We start from the raw sequence: 14,770 nt of genomic DNA on the forward strand, positions 1-14,770 counted from the left end.
GTATTCCCAGACAAGTCCTGGGTCTCATCATGCCATGGAGATGGGTTTTCTTAGGATTCAACTGGGATATTTTCCCACACACAATTTAAGACTTGGTCATGTCCCCAAAGGGATATGGAAAACAGACCATGTCCTTCCTATGCACAGCTGCCTCTTGCATGCTTGAAAATTGTTCCTGCAGCTTCCCCTCAGCTGGCTGCTCTTTAAAGGGATGGCCCTGCTCCTCCAGCTGGGTCCTGTGGAGCTGAGCAACTCCACACCCTTCCCACCCTGGCCATTTGGCACCTCCCAGCACTGTGCTGAGCCATCAGGTAATTTCACCCATCTGGCAAAGTGCTGGCTGTGTTTGACCAGCCTGCTCAGATGTGTGCTGCCAGGATGATCTTCACATCCCTTCATGGTCACCTGGGCTCTGCACTGACCCTCCTGGAGGAGCTCCTGTCCCAGGCTTTGGTCCCTCACCTGCACTGCTGCTGTTTGTTACCCTGAGAGTGGTTTGGCTTCATCTCTGCTGGCTTCAGCTTGCTCAGCCGTGGACATGCCACCCAGCTCTCTGTCCATCTGTCTTCTGCAGTCCCATGAGAAACAACAGTGGCTCCTGCAGAGCCTGGTATCCCTGCTGGAGACAGGGGCATTTGCATTGTCCTGGGCAAGAGTCTTTTATCCCCAGAAGGTCTCTGAACCCTGTCAATACCATTCTGATTTTCCATTCTGGCCTCCAGTGCTCTTTGGAGTCAACTGCAGCTGTTAGTGAGCAGCCTCTCTGCCCTATCCCTGAGGTCCCCAGTGAATAAGTGATGAGAACTGGCCCTCACAAACAGAGCCACATGTGCCACTGCCTCTGCACCCCCTCTGCTCCCAACTGGGAACAGTGTCTTTGGCAGCATCACCAGTCCTGCTCACACCTAGGTCTTTCTGCTTCTTTTTTATTTGTCTGTGGCAAGTTGGAGCTGGCTGCTCCTGTTCCCCTCAGTACTTCTGGTGCTGTCCTCAGCTGCTGGGCTTGAAGAAGCAAACCTGGCCTTGGTACACAGGGGACACGTGTGCAAGTGGCTCCTTGTGCCCTGGTGGCCCCAGGCTGTGCAACAGTGCTGTGCCCCGGTAGGGTGGGAGATCCTCCAGCCAGAAATAGTGGGCTGGCATGAGGTTGAGCATAATTGTAGGACCTCACTGTGATGGCCCTGCTCCTGCACCACCACCAGCACCTGTGTGGGTTCTGTGCCCTGCAGAGCCTGCAGCTCTGCTCCCAGCACAGCCACAGGGACGGTGGCGCTGGCAGAGCACACCTGGAGCACACCGGTGCCAGGCGGCACAGGACACGATGGAGGCAGGTCAGCTGTGCCATATCCCGTGTGGCAGCAGCCCCAACAGCCTGCCCTGCCCCACACAGGGGCCTCCCTAGTTTCTCGAGGGTTGTTTTTCTTCCTATCCTCCCAGCATGCCAGTAGCCACAAGGGCAGGACATGCCGCCTATCTGATAGGAGCAGTCTCTCTTGGCACTGCGGCCGGCGGCAGAGGGGCTGTGGCATTGTGGTTTCAGGCACAGGGAAGTGCTGGTGATGGGGCAGGGGGAGCCCCCAGTCAGGCTTCCTGAGCTGCACAGCCACCACTTCCCAGATAAAGGTATTGCCTGGAGGAGCCGCAGCAGCTCCCAGGACACTGGGAAGGGCCGAGTGCAGCACGTGTGGCTCCGGCACACAGGTTGCAGGATGGCAGCCTGCCTGTGCCAGGGCTGGCAGCTCTCTCTGCTCCCTGCCATCCTGCTCAGCCTCCGCAGCCCACCGTCAGCCCCCGAGCCAGTGACGTCCCAAGGTAGGTCCTTGGGGCTATTTTCTCCTCCAAATGATGGGCCAGAGAGGAGCTAGAATGCCAGGTATGGGCAGTGAGCACCCCACAGCAGCCAAAATGTACAGGATTGGGAAGGGAGCATTCCAGAAGGGTGTGCAGGGGGTGTTCAGGGAGAGCAATGGAGTGCCTTCTCACCTGTGGGACACCCTGAGATGCTTAGAGTAAAGGAACATCCATGCTCTCTGCAAGCAGAGCTTGGCTGCCCATGGGTTGTCCCTGAGGATGGCAGCCTGGTGATCCCAGTCCTGCTCAGGTAGCAGAGGGGCTCCTCACTCATCAGAAGTTCTGAGAGTTATGACATGATGAGGGTTTAGCAAGACTCAACATCTGATGGCACAGCTTTGCACCATGGGCAATGCAGTGGCACTTCCAAGCTAACCCCAGTGCACCTGCACCAGCCTTGTCATGATCTTACTGTCCTGCTGGACACCCTCATCTTAGCAGATAGCTGGCCTCAGTCTGGCTCACTGCACCTGCCAGAGCCACTCCCCAACTTTGTCTCATTTCAGGCTTCCCCATGCATTCTTTGAGCACCTCTTTAGCCCCTTTAAAACTTTCTGTAACACCATAAAAAGCATTAACTGAATAAAACTCTGTTCATCTCCTGCTTATCTCTCCAGCCCCACCCCAGGTCTCTGGCCAGGACAGACTCAGGAGCACATTTTGAGTCACCCCCACAGGAGCAGTGGGACGAGGGTCAGGGTTGGACTCATCCTCTCTCTGACCACAGCCTCTGCAAAATCATTGTGCCTTGAGCCCTCCGCTGGCTCAGCAGCCCTGCCCAAGCATGGCTGGTGTGGGCTGCAGAGCTGGGCAGCTGCCCTTCCTAAGAATTGGGCTGTGCTCAGCAAAGACGCTCTGATAGCCCACAGGACCAGAGTGGCCTCCCACTGATGCCATGGGTCCCTGTGCCACCGAGCTGCTGGGACCTGGCCACTTCATCTCCTGGTGCTCAGAGCTGGGTGAGGTCATGGAGCCAGCATGAGGCCTGGGGTGGGGTAATGGGGAGCAAAAAGAGAAGAACAGGTTGGGGGGGCTGTGGCAGAGATGGCCAATGGGCATGGGGAAGAAGGCAACGCAGGGCTAGGAAATGAGGAACAGGGCTGGGAGGGGTCAGGCCAAGAGAAGGGACAGAGTGAGCAGAAGGACAATAAGAAGGTGGTGAGAACATTTGGGAACTGTGACTTATTCTTTGCCCAGGGTTGGCTCATTTGGCAGAGCAGTGGGTGTGTAGCAAAGAATGGAAACACTTAGCAAATGCAGCAAACATTGGCAGCGTGCAGTCCCAAAGCTGAGGGCAGGCAGCCCCTGGGGAAGGCAGCAAATGTCAGTAGGAAGAAGAGGAGGAAGAAGGCTGGAGCAGGTCCTAGGGCAGCGGGAGTGAAGGAGAATGCACTGCTGAAGCAGTGCTGGGGGCAGCAAGACCACCCCTGTGCATCACACATCTGCATCTTGGGGCTGTCCCCTCTTCCACGACAACAGGGGCAGGCACCCATGTCAGCAGAGTATGGAGATCCTGCAGGGTTTGATGCTCCTGTTTGTCCACATAACAACAGGGAGCACGGCTTACTGAGGGGACAGACATGTACCCAGGACAGTTCCTGGGCAGGGGTTTGGGCATCTCCCCCTGCTCAGATGCCCCCACACAGCCCCCAGGCCCTTTCCCTTTCCCTGGGGTGCTGCTCCTCCTTATCTCACTTCCGCGCACCTTCCGGCATGAGCAGGGCAGGGGTGCTTCCCCCTGATCGCTGGGCCCTGAGCTCCCCCTGACCGCAGGGCTATTTCGGGATGTTTGTTTGTCCTCAAGGACCTCGTGTACTGAGGAGGGGGGCGTGGTGGGGCCGGGGGGAGCCCTGCACCAGCCAGGACCCCGGTGCAAGCCAGCAGCCAGCATGGTGCCGTGTCCCTCCCCAGGGTGCCAAGCTGGTGCAGGGCAGCGGTGCCACAGCCATGCTCAGGCTGCCCCGCATGCCAGCGGGCGTGGGGCAGGTGGAAACAGGTGAGATGGGGACAGATTTGTGCCCAGGGGCTCCTTCATGCCCACACTCCTCCCAGATGCTGCACTGCTAGCAGGCGTGACCGAGGACATCCTCTGTTTCTCCCGCTCCTTCGAGGACCTCACCTGCTTCTGGGACGAGGAGGAGACAACAACTGGGACGTGCCACTTCTACTACTGGTACAGCAGGTAGGAGATGGTGGGGATACAGCCCAGCCTCCTCCTTGCTGCACAGAGAGCAGCAGGCTCAGGGTGTCTGGGCCATCCCAAGGGCTCCAAGCTACAAGGAGAGATGGAGAGCCCAAAGAAGCTACACAGCAGCCACTGCACACCCTGCAGCAGGGCTGGGGCCTTGGCTGTCCCTCAGTCCCATGGGGACGGTGCCCTGCAGTGGATGGTGGCACAGGAAAGGAGCTGGTGACACCGAGTTCTCGGTGCTGTGTCCCACATTCCCTCTCGTCAAGCTTGGCCTGAGGCAGGAGGTGTGAGGTGCTGCAACACCCTGCTCTCCATTCCTCAGGGATGTGCCCAGAGTGTGCATGGTCTCCACGTGGCACCATGGGGCTGGCGGGAAGCGACATGTCTGCGTCTTCCCCAGCCAGGATGTGCGGCTCTTCACCCAGCTCCACCTCCGTGTCCTGGATGCCACCACAAACCAGACAAAGTATTGGAGGGAGCTCAGTGTGGATGCAGTGGGTGAGTCCCTCTGACTGGGCAATACCCTGTGACAACAGGACAGTCCCCAGATTCGGGTCTCCTGACCTTCTGCCCGCCATGGGGTCTGGCAACACCCTGAGCCTGAGCATGCTGGGCACAGAGGCAGCCTTGGGGCGACTTCCACGTGTCCCCCAGCAGGAGCATTGCTCAGACCAGGGCTGCTGCAGGAGGGCATACACCCTGGCATGTTCCTTGCAGGTCTCATTGCTCCCCCAGCGAACATCACGGCCCGCTGGGCTGGGGCTGCTGGGCAGCTCTGCGTGTCGTGGCAGCCACCTCTCGCTGACTTCCTGAACTTCTTCCTCTACGAGGTGCAGTGCTGCCCTGCCAGCTCCCCAGGGATGCCCTGCAGCACCACATCGAATCCTGGTGGGCAGCACCCTGGGGACCCCTCCATCCAGTCAACTGTCAGCACCCACACACCCAGGGCCGGGACACCCTCCCCAGCCATGGGGCAGGTACATAGAGGGGTCAGGGATGAGCAGGGGGCTTTGGGGCCTGCAGTTGCTCCTCAGCTTGGCCCCTCTACTACAGAGGCTGGTCCAGGCCAACACCCGGGTGGTGCTCCGGGACCTGCATCCAGGGGTGAGGTACCACATCCAGGTGCGCAGCAAGCCCGACGGTACCTCCATGGACGGCGTCTGGGGGCCCTGGTCACAGGCAGTGGCTGCAGAGACACCCCACTCCTCCGGTGAGCAGCCATCCCCTCTGCAGGGCTGCTGGCAGGAGCAGCAGGGAGGCACCCACGCCTGGGGCTGCAGGGGGTGGGGGTCCTGTTGTAGGCGAGGTGCAACACCCAAGTTTTGGGGGGCCGAGAGGAAGCAGCCCCCTCCCTGCCCTGGCTCTCGCCTGCCCAGGAGACATCGGGCTGTGCTGCAGTACCCCTGACCTGCGGCACGTGCGCTGCGAGTGGAGCTGGGACCCTGCAGAGCCCCACAGCTCCCACCAGCTCTTCTACCGGCCACCTCCGAGCGGGGCTGGCACAAGGTAAGGGGCATGGCAGGCATATGGCACTCAGACAGGCACATCCCAGGGACCACTGGTCCTGCTGTGTCCCAATATCCCACACTGGGCCCCTTGCCCATGCCGTGCCCTGCCCTACCACCACCAATCTCATACCTCCTCACCACCTCTCCTGGCCACATTGCACCTCCAGCTACAAGCGGCAGTAGCTTTCCTGGGCACGTGCAGGAGGAATGCTGGCTGTGCGTATGTTTTGGTGGGACTGACTGGCTCCCCACTCCTCCCACAGGGAAAATGCATGGCAACAGTGCGAGGAGGTGAGCAGGGGGCAACAGGGCACCCATGCCTGCACCTTCCAGCCCCAGGCTGGCAGTGCCATTTCTGTCCTGGTGAATGTCACCCGCACCCACAAGCTGCCCACACTCAGCTACTTCAAGGAGCCCTTTTGGCTGCACCAGGCTGGTGAGTCCCAGTGCCACCACAGCCCCCACCTGGCTCACAGGGGACACAGTGCCCCATGTCCCGTTTCACAGGAGCGACACATGCCTGTCCCCAACACCAACAGTGCTCACAGATGCCCCACAGCTCGTGCAGGCGACAGTGTCACAGGGCCGGCTGAGCCTGCAGTGGCTGCCGCCCCTGGAGCTGCTGGCAGAGCAGCTGCACTACCAGGTCCGCTATGCCATGGAGAACAGCCATGACTGGAAGGTAAGGCCTGGCCAGGACACCCTGAGCGGCCCTGCCCACCTCCGCTGCTGACACACGGCAGGCACGGGGTCAGTCACACCGGGATTCGCCCTTGGTGCCTTGGCCACGCCACAGCTCGGCTCCAGCTCGGCTCTGCCCCGCAGGTCCTGCAGGTTCCACGAGCAGCTAGGAAAGAAGTCCTGGACCTGCGGCCAGGCACCCGCTACCACGCCCAGGTGCGGGCCCAGCCCAGCGGGCCGTGGTACCAGGGCAGCTGGAGCGCCTGGTCCAAACCTGCTGTGGTTGATGCCGTGGCTGATGTGGGTAAGGGACAGGGCAGGGCTGGAGGCTGCGGCCAGAGGAGCCACACGGCTGACCACAGGAGACGGAGAGTGCTGGAAATGGGCTGGGAGCACCGGGCAGAGGGTGACAGAGGCGGTGGGTCTGGGAAGGGCTACAGTTCCAGCGTTCCTCCTCCGATGCAGGCTGGCTCGTCCCCAGTGTTACTGTGGTGCCGCTGCTCCTCTCAGCAGTGCTCCTGGGGCTGCGGTGCACCTTCCCCTCCCTCTACAGGTAAAGGGCTGTGCCGGGGGCAGGCTGGGGGGTCCAGCACCGAGCCTGGCACCTTGCACGGGGCATCACGGCACCCCAAGGCTGAGGGTACCTTCGATGCCCCTTCCCCCGTACTCAGCAACGTGAAGCAGAAACTCTGGCCGCCTGTTCCTGACCTGCACCGTGCTCTGGGCAACTTCCTCCAGGAGAGCGGCAAGCACGGCCAGGTGAGCGGCTGGGGCAGGGCTCGGCTCCCCCTCGGGGCAGCTCCAAGGGCAGCCCCTACCGCCGCCACCCCGTGTCCCCCAGGCCAGCGCCTTCGACAAGCAGCCGCCGGAGGAGGCCGTCCTGCCCTGCCTGCTGGAGGTGCTGCCCGGCCCGCGGCGAGAGGCGGGCCCGCCGCCGGAGCGCGCTGCGGGCCGCCTGTCCAGCACCGACATCGCCAACCAGTCCTACCTGCTCATGAGCGGCTGGGAGCCGCGGGGAGCCGCGACCGCCCCCACCCCGCCATAAACGCGCATCCCCACTCAAGCACCCGCCTGGGCCCTCCTTCGCCGCCCGGCCCCGCCTCTGCTCGCCCCTCCCCGGATCGCCCCGGCCCGGATCGCCCCGCCCCCGGTCCGGATCGCCCCGCCCCCGGCCCGGATCGCCCCGCCCCGTCCGGATCTCCCCTGTCCCGCCCCCTGCCGCACGCGGGGAAGGCCCCGCCCCGCCCCGCGGCTCAGCCAATCGCGTTGCGGCGCGCGGCCGTCGCCTGGCAGCGCGCGGCCGTTGGGTTTGAAGCGGCCAACCGGGGCCCCGTCCGCGCGCCGTTTAAAATGCTGCGGCGCAGGCGGGGCGGGCGAGCGGCGGCGGCGCGGCGGAGGTGAGAGAGCCGTGGGGCCGGGGTGGTCGGGGAGGCAGCTTTGGGGCGCAGTCAAGAGCGGGGAGGCTGCGGTGAAGCGGACGAGGGGAAGGGCGAATGCCGCTTAGCGGAGAGGGCCCCGAAGAGCGGCTGGAAGGGGTGTCGGCTGTGAGAGAAAGGACTCCCGATGAGCGGAGGGAGGGCGTTTCGGCAGATGGACCGTGCCCCGAGGAGCGGTTGGGAGAGCGGGGGGTGTCCGGTGGCGGGGAGGGCCCCGAGGAACGGCCGGAGGGTTGGAAGGTGCGGTGGTGGGAGGCCGGCGGGGCCCGTCGGAGCAGGCTGTGGCCCGGCCGGTGGGCACGGCTGACGGCGCCCGCCCGCAGGACCATGGCGCAGTTCCTGTTCGAGGCGGACCTGCACGGGCTGCTGAAGCTGGACACGCCGATCCCGAACGCGCCGCCTGCGCGATGGCAGCGCAAGGCCAAGGACAGCGGCCCCGGGCCCAGCCCCGTCGGTGTGTCGCCCATGAAGCCAGCTAATCGGTCGCACAGCTCCAGCAAGACGCCGTCCAAGACACCCGGTGAGCGCCGGCCGCCAGCGGCTGAGGTTGAGTGCGGGAGCCTCACCCAGGCTGCTTGTCTGTAGCCATGAGGCTCTGGCCTCGCTGCCCCATGGGCTTGCTGGGCAGGCAGGAGCCTGGGCTGTGCTCCTGGCAATCGTCCATCTCCTTCCCAGCACGAGAGGCAGAGCTCTGAGCACTGGAGCTGGTGAACTGCTGATCCCCCAGCTGAGCCTTGCTGGCCCAGCTGCATGTTGGGACAAGTGTGGGCGGGACTGTCAGCGGACACTTCACATCCCGTAACAGTGTTTTTGTATCCTCCCCTCATCTATGGGCACTGGGATTGTTGCACGACACCCAAGGAGTTGTCTCCCGACAGTCCCTATTCGGAGCTTGGTGGCAGCGGGGGGAAATATAAGATAGTTGGGACTGGGTGGCATGAGATCTCAGAGTCCTGCTTGTCTAGAACTTGTCTGGTGGGTGAGATGCGGAAGAGTGCTGGGTTTGCTCTCGTGGAAGCTCTAATACAGACTGTTAAATAGCTGCAAGACAATATTTTCATATGCGAATGCAGGTAAATCTGGATCCAAAATTCAAAGCACCCCCTCAAAGGCTGGGGGGGATCGCTACATTCCCAACCGCAGCACTATGCAGATGGACATGGCAAATTTCCTCCTAACCAAAGAGAATGACCCTGCTGAAGAATCCCCTACCAAGAAGGTGAGCATGTAGCTAAGTTACAATTACTACAACAACCACTATCAAACACCTAATCCTTCCTGCTCCTTTACAGAGAAGTAAACTATAGGGTCAAGTTGACACATGGGACTCACAAACCCCAGCCATCGCTACTTGCAACTCTGGGCTTCAGGAGCCTAGGATGAGATTGAAGCTGTAGAGACTGCCATGCACTCTAGCCCATGCTGCTTCTGGTAGCAAAATTTAGCTTTTGATTAGTGAGGCTTTAAAATATAGCAGGCAACAAAAACACAAAGCTGTGAGCCTATGCAAAGTGAAACTGCTGGTGGTAGCTGTTCTAGGACAATGTCTACACAGGGAATGCTTCTGGAATGTTTTACACTGTGTTCTGAAATCTGTTTATGAAGCGTTTGGTCTCTTGTGGCTGTGGCTTTTCCCATTGGCAATGACACTGAATTTCCCGTTGTATGAAAATGTGAGCAGGACAATATGTGAAAGTCTTAGGAAGAACTGCTTTGACTTGCTTGTCTGTGACTGACCTTTGATGCATAGTTGAACACCTCCTGATTCTAAGAGAAGGGGGCTTAGGTGTCTGTCTTAACTGCAGTGTGGAAGTTGTTTTAAATGCATTGCACTGAGAGTGATTTGTCTCTGTAGGAGCAACAGAAAGCCTGGGCAGTGAATCTGAATGGTTTTGATGTAGAAGAGGCAAAGATCCTCCGCCTCAGTGGAAAACCACAGAACGCTCCAGAAGGTATGATACAGGGTCTGCGTGAACTGAATCAGCAAGGGGAGATCTGGTCAGGGGAACAGCAACACAGAGGCTCTGTGTGTGGTCACAGGAGAAACCAACTGGTTTCTGAGAGCTATACACAGCAGTCTCCTTTCTTAGGGTTCCTGAGGTTGAGGGAGGGCATAACAGTTATAGTGAATTTATTTAGGAAAGTTTCAATTACTGCCAGTTGCTCACCTGTACTGCAGGTTGCAAGCCTTCATGAGGTCTGTAAGAACATCAAACTCTGCTGTGCGCTTTCTAGCTTAACTGTCACTAAAGATAACGGAATACAAAAATCCAAGTATTTGTTTCCATGAATGAAGAAATTGTAGCTCACCCTGGTTTAGCAGTTCATACTGCCAGTGTTGCTAGCACACTGCACTCTTAGGAGTGTATCTCTTAGGACTTTATTTTCACTCCAAGGGATTCCTGGTGTGATGGGCAGCACTCAGCTGGGAGGAAACAAACTCAGGTTAACAAACCTGTTCCTCTGCACACAGGCTATCAGAACAACCTGAAAGTGCTCTACAGTCAGAAAATGACGCCTGGATCTAGCAGGAAGAATAGCAGATACATTCCCTCAATGCCAGACCGGATCCTGGATGCACCAGAGATCCGCAACGACTACTGTAAGTAGGCTGCATGGCTGAGTCCTGTTCCTAGGACAGTGTAACTGTGCGTGCACCTGGGCAAGCACAGACCACTTCTCAAGTGTCCCTGTGTAGCCTTACAGGAGCAGTGGTCTAGGGCACTGTGTAGAAGACTTGAAGCAGGGTACCTGACCCCACCAGCTGGGCATAGTGACACCCACAAGGCTGTCCCTTACTTGTATGTGTGTGCGTGCACATGTGCACACATGCTTGCTGCATCAGCATGGGTGAAGGGCAGGGCTCTCTAGGTAAGCATGCTGTGTGACCTGCATTGCTCTTTCAAATTGTAGATCTGAATCTCATAGACTGGAGCTCCCAGAATTTCCTAGCAGTGGCTCTGGACAACTCTGTTTATCTGTGGAATCACGCTTCTGGGGAGATTATCCAGCTGCTGCAGATGGAGCAACCAGATGTTTACATTTCCTCTGTGTCATGGATTAAAGAAGGAAACTACCTTGCTGTTGGCACAAGTAGTGCTGAGGTCCAGGTGAATGCAGAAATAAAACTAGAAGTGTTTTCTAGGGATTGACAGAACTGTGGGGGAAAAAACCTGGCTGGCAGAAGAAGGATGCCATGTACCTGATTTGTCTTCCCTGGTGTGGGGTGGAACTGTCCCAGCCAAGTGCAGAGTCCAAGGCAGGGTTTGGTTTGGGGATTTTCTGCTAAGTGGTGTTACCTTCCGCACTATAGTCAGAAGCTACACATTTTCTCTGTTCCCTTACTGAGAAGGCTGAATGCCAGAGCCTGTGCAGTGAGGTTCCTAGGGCATAGCAACAGGACTGTGTTTCCTCTGGGGAACTTTTTGCTTTGCCTCTCTAGCTATGGGACATTCAGCAGCAGAAACGTCTCCGAAACATGACCAGCCATTGTGCCCGTGTGGGAACCCTCAGCTGGAATAGCTACATCCTCTCCAGGTAAAGTGGGTCAAGGGCAGTGTCCAGTTGTTGCAAATTCCTATCCCTCAAATCTATGCATGGTGTGGGAGAAGTTTCTGTTCTAGTTTGTGATTCTTACTCAGCCTTATCTGTTGGGACTATGAGGAGAAGGCCTCTCTTCTGTGTTGCATTTTGTACTGAAGTTGTAAAGGGCTTGTGTGGATGTTTCACTCACACCAGCAGACCAGTGTTGCTGGTTACACTGGTTGAAATCCAGTGGCAGGTACAGCAGTCTTGCAACAATAAAACTGGATTTGGGTGAAAATGTGTCAGCCTCACCCTGCAAGCCTTCTTTTCTCTCTGCAGTGGGGCACGAACTGGCCACATCCATCACCATGATGTCCGAGTGGCTGAGCATCATGTGGCCACCCTTGCTGGCCACACACAGGAGGTGTGTGGACTCAAATGGTCTCTAGATGGCCGCTACCTGGCCAGTGGTGGCAATGACAATCTGGTGAACGTCTGGCCATGCACCCAAGGCGGGGGTGGTGACTTTGCTCCTGTACAGACCTTCACTCAGCACCAGGGTGCTATTAAGGTGAGCATAGGGCTGCCACAGGCAGATACCTGTTTGCAAGGCATACATGCAGCACGGACTTGGGTGCAGGTTGCCTCTTACGTGCAGCACGGACTTGGGTGCAGGTTGCCTCTTGCATGTCTGAAAATGAACTCTTCTCTCTCAGGCTGTGGCATGGTGCCCATGGCAGATGAATGTTCTAGCCACTGGAGGTGGCACTAGTGACAGACATATCCGCATCTGGAACGTGTGTTCTGGCGCCTGCCTCAGTAGTGTTGATGCCCATTCCCAGGTGAGACATGAACATCATCTTGGAGCCAAACACATTCTGGCAACACACACAGAGCCACTGGCTCCTCAGGCCCAGGGGTACGAGAAAGGAGGGAACCATGTGCACCTCTGGGAGGTGAGCATCAGCACAAGCAGCTTGTCTTACCTGTGTTACTGCCTCTTCTCAGGTCTGTTCTATCCTGTGGTCAACAAACTACAAGGAGTTCATTTCAGGCCATGGCTTTGCACAGAATCAGCTGGTTATATGGAAATATCCAACAATGACCAAGGTTGCAGAGCTGCAAGGTAGGTAAACAAGGCCTGGGCAAGGAGGAGCTGTTAGAGGTTGAAGGCAGCTGCACTTCTTGGTTTGAGTCCTCAGTATCAATGATACAGGATGAGGCCCAGGGGTAGGCTGCTAGGAGTAAGGCATGTCCATTGGCTGTGGAAAAAATGCCATTGCTCCAAGTGTATGCTTGGGGTCTGAAATCATACTGCCACAGCCAGTGGGGGAACAGCTGTACAAGCTGGCAGGGCTCATGGGAGCATACAGAAGTAAATGGGCATGTGCTGATCAGCTCAGCTCTGACTGCACATTCCTCTTCCTCAGGTCATACTGCCAGAATCTTGAACCTGACCATGAGCCCTGATGGTACAACAGTGGCCTCAGCAGCTGCTGATGAAACACTGCGGCTCTGGCGCTGTTTTGAGATGGACCCCATAAAGAAGAAGGAGAAAGAGAAGGCAAACAGTGCCAAAAGCAGTATTATTCACCAGAGTATCCGCTGAGAGCACTGGGTTGTTGTGGGGAGGGGGATATTTGGTTTACACACTGTACAGTATTTTAAATGTTAATAAACTGCTTAATTTGACTTTTTCTTAGTGCAGATCAATGGAAGAAAAAGCCATGGCTTCCCGATCCAAGTTCTTCTCTCTGAGGCTTGGGATCTGGGCAACAGGTGGAGCCTAAGTTCTTTAGGGCCAGTTTACAGGCACCCTGATCCTGTGCAAGTGCAATGGTTGTACTTTCATTTCTGTCCCAGCTATGATCAATATGTCACCTTCCCTATCTAGATGCTGACTACGGACACAGCAGCTCCACCACAGGCTCAACTGAAAGCACAGCATATCTGTGGCCTCAATTTCTGTTTTGTCCTGTCTCACAACCTCAGGTGCTTTACTGTGGCTCTGCAGGCAACCCTCAACCATCACTGCCTGCTTATGGTGCTGGAGTAGAATAGCTACTGTTGCAGACTGAATTGCTATTGGAAAAAATAAAAAAAAAAAAGGGGGGGGAAAGATACAGCAAGAGCTGTAATCACCAGCCTGATGCAAAACAAAAGGTTAGTTTACACTACCCCAGCCAGCTTGGCTGTCATGCAAGAGCCATGCAAAGCACCACCAACCCTGTGCTCAGCCTACAGTCACTTATTCTTCCAGTAACTCTCATCTGTCTTCCCCTCCTGCTGACAGGAAGCCCTGGTGCCGTACTGAGGTTTCATGCAGGGGAGCTGACACCAGGGCTCAGCTGAGATTTGCCTTTTTCCCAGGCTGAACTGTGCTGGAGCAAGTTGTAGGAAACATATTTGAGCCCTTACCTGACCAACAGCCGGCTCAGCCATGCTGCTCTGCATTGTGGAGCCACAGTGTCTGAGGTTGTGGGGCTGCACCAGACCCATCAAGCCTGTCCTTCAGCTGCACCAGCATTGCCAGGGGCTGCTGGGGACACTGCACAGCTGATAAGCACCTTGGCCTGTACAAAGCAGCTCCACCAAGCCTGTGCCTCCCACCAGCCCTCAATGATAAGCTGAGGGTAGATTATTAACTGTTTTCACCTTCCCCTCAGCACAGTACCACACTGTACCTAGCACCAGCTCTGCCTCCTGAGCTTTACATCAGCTGGAACATTCTAAGGTTCCAATTTGTGCTCTGCCAGGGTCAGTGAGGGTGTAACCACACCCACCAGAGCAACCCCACCTTCCCCCAAACACACAGCTGATATGGGGGGCACAGTCTCAAAAAAATCAGCAGCTGAATCCAGGAACTTCCCAGCAGTGCTGCTGGTACATCCCCATTTGGCCACTTGGGAAAGATCACAGGAGGTCCAAGGGAAGGAATTCTCCCTCTTCAGACACAAATCCTAGGGCCACAGTTGCTTCTAATGGGGAAGCAGGCATAAGGACTTCCCTGGTCCCTGACCTGGAAGAAAGGCTTTATATGCCTGAAAGCTGTTATAATTTTTTCACTCCTATGTAAGAGCAACTCGGCTTTCTCTGACAGGCTCTTTCTCCTTAGCATGTACCCCACCTGCAGATGTTGTGCATTACACAGCCCTTGAAGGTCCTCTGGGCATTACTACAGGGTAATGATATTTGTAGGATCTTTGGCTCCACACTGGTCCCTTACAGTCCTGAGTGAGGAGGAGCAGAGGAAGGAAGTGGGCACTGATCCAGCAGGCCGAGTAAACGCAGCCCTATAAGGTGTGAATTCAGTTCACAGCATGACAGCATATTAATTTCCAAGTGCCATGGCCAACCCATAGAAGAGCACAGCTAACAGGAACAATTGGAGGAAGGGAGAACAGAGCACATGCAGGGAACAGCCCATTCTAAAATACCAAGCATAAGTAGTTTAAAGCATTGTTACTATTTTGGGCAAAGAGAGTCTTGTCTTTACCAAGAGCTAGCTGGAAAGGAGGAGGAGGTTTGACAGGAAAAGGTCCCTATCAGCTTGGACCATCACCTACACCTCCTGAAGG

The 14,770-nt window shown here is 56.9% G+C and overlaps 2 protein-coding genes across 3 annotated transcripts; both read left to right on the plus strand.

Annotated features, from left to right (window-relative positions):
- Positions 1 to 831: 831 nt before the first annotated feature.
- MPL (MPL proto-oncogene, thrombopoietin receptor) lies at positions 832 to 7,358 on the plus strand. 2 transcript variants are annotated; one of them, XM_056497606.1, is made up of 12 exons: positions 832 to 1,812; positions 3,904 to 4,033; positions 4,365 to 4,540; positions 4,760 to 5,019; positions 5,096 to 5,252; positions 5,419 to 5,548; positions 5,814 to 5,986; positions 6,090 to 6,232; positions 6,376 to 6,535; positions 6,697 to 6,784; positions 6,903 to 6,990; positions 7,073 to 7,358. In XM_056497606.1, the coding sequence occupies exons 1-12, from the start codon at positions 1,560 to 1,562 to the stop codon at positions 7,274 to 7,276; spliced, it is 1,962 nt and encodes a 653-aa protein (XP_056353581.1). In that variant the 5' UTR covers positions 832 to 1,559; the 3' UTR covers positions 7,277 to 7,358. The 2 variants fall into 2 exon arrangements, with proteins under 2 accessions (XP_056353581.1, XP_056353580.1); XM_056497605.1 differs by having other exon boundaries at positions 6,376 to 6,990.
- Positions 7,359 to 7,496: 138 nt separating this feature from the next.
- CDC20 (cell division cycle 20) lies at positions 7,497 to 12,884 on the plus strand. The gene is made up of 11 exons (XM_056497029.1): positions 7,497 to 7,628; positions 7,991 to 8,187; positions 8,741 to 8,886; positions 9,523 to 9,619; positions 10,141 to 10,269; positions 10,581 to 10,777; positions 11,110 to 11,204; positions 11,532 to 11,763; positions 11,909 to 12,034; positions 12,201 to 12,318; positions 12,623 to 12,884. The coding sequence occupies exons 1-11, from the start codon at positions 7,582 to 7,584 to the stop codon at positions 12,799 to 12,801; spliced, it is 1,563 nt and encodes a 520-aa protein (XP_056353004.1). The 5' UTR covers positions 7,497 to 7,581; the 3' UTR covers positions 12,802 to 12,884.
- Positions 12,885 to 14,770: the final 1,886 nt, after the last annotated feature.

Source organism: Oenanthe melanoleuca, chromosome 8, assembly GCF_029582105.1.
Source record: "Oenanthe melanoleuca isolate GR-GAL-2019-014 chromosome 8, OMel1.0, whole genome shotgun sequence".
Lineage (NCBI taxonomy): Eukaryota > Metazoa > Chordata > Aves > Passeriformes > Muscicapidae > Oenanthe > Oenanthe melanoleuca.

Bases quoted from the DNA above. Each gene is read 5' to 3' on its own strand.
- CDC20 (XM_056497029.1), top strand. From the start codon at position 7,582: ATGCTGCGGCGCAGGCGGGGCGGGCGAGCGGCGGCGGCGCGGCGGAG. The intron at 11,205-11,531 runs GTAAAGTGGGTC...TTCTCTCTGCAG, and splicing joins AATAGCTACATCCTCTCCAG to TGGGGCACGAACTGGCCACA. The intron at 12,319-12,622 runs GTAGGTAAACAA...CCTCTTCCTCAG, and splicing joins CAAGGTTGCAGAGCTGCAAG to GTCATACTGCCAGAATCTTG.
- MPL (XM_056497605.1), top strand. From the start codon at position 1,560: ATGGGGCAGGGGGAGCCCCCAGTCAGGCTTCCTGAGCTGCACAGCCAC. The intron at 4,034-4,364 runs GTAGGAGATGGT...TCCATTCCTCAG, and splicing joins TTCTACTACTGGTACAGCAG to GGATGTGCCCAGAGTGTGCA. The intron at 5,253-5,418 runs GTGAGCAGCCAT...TCGCCTGCCCAG, and splicing joins AGAGACACCCCACTCCTCCG to GAGACATCGGGCTGTGCTGC.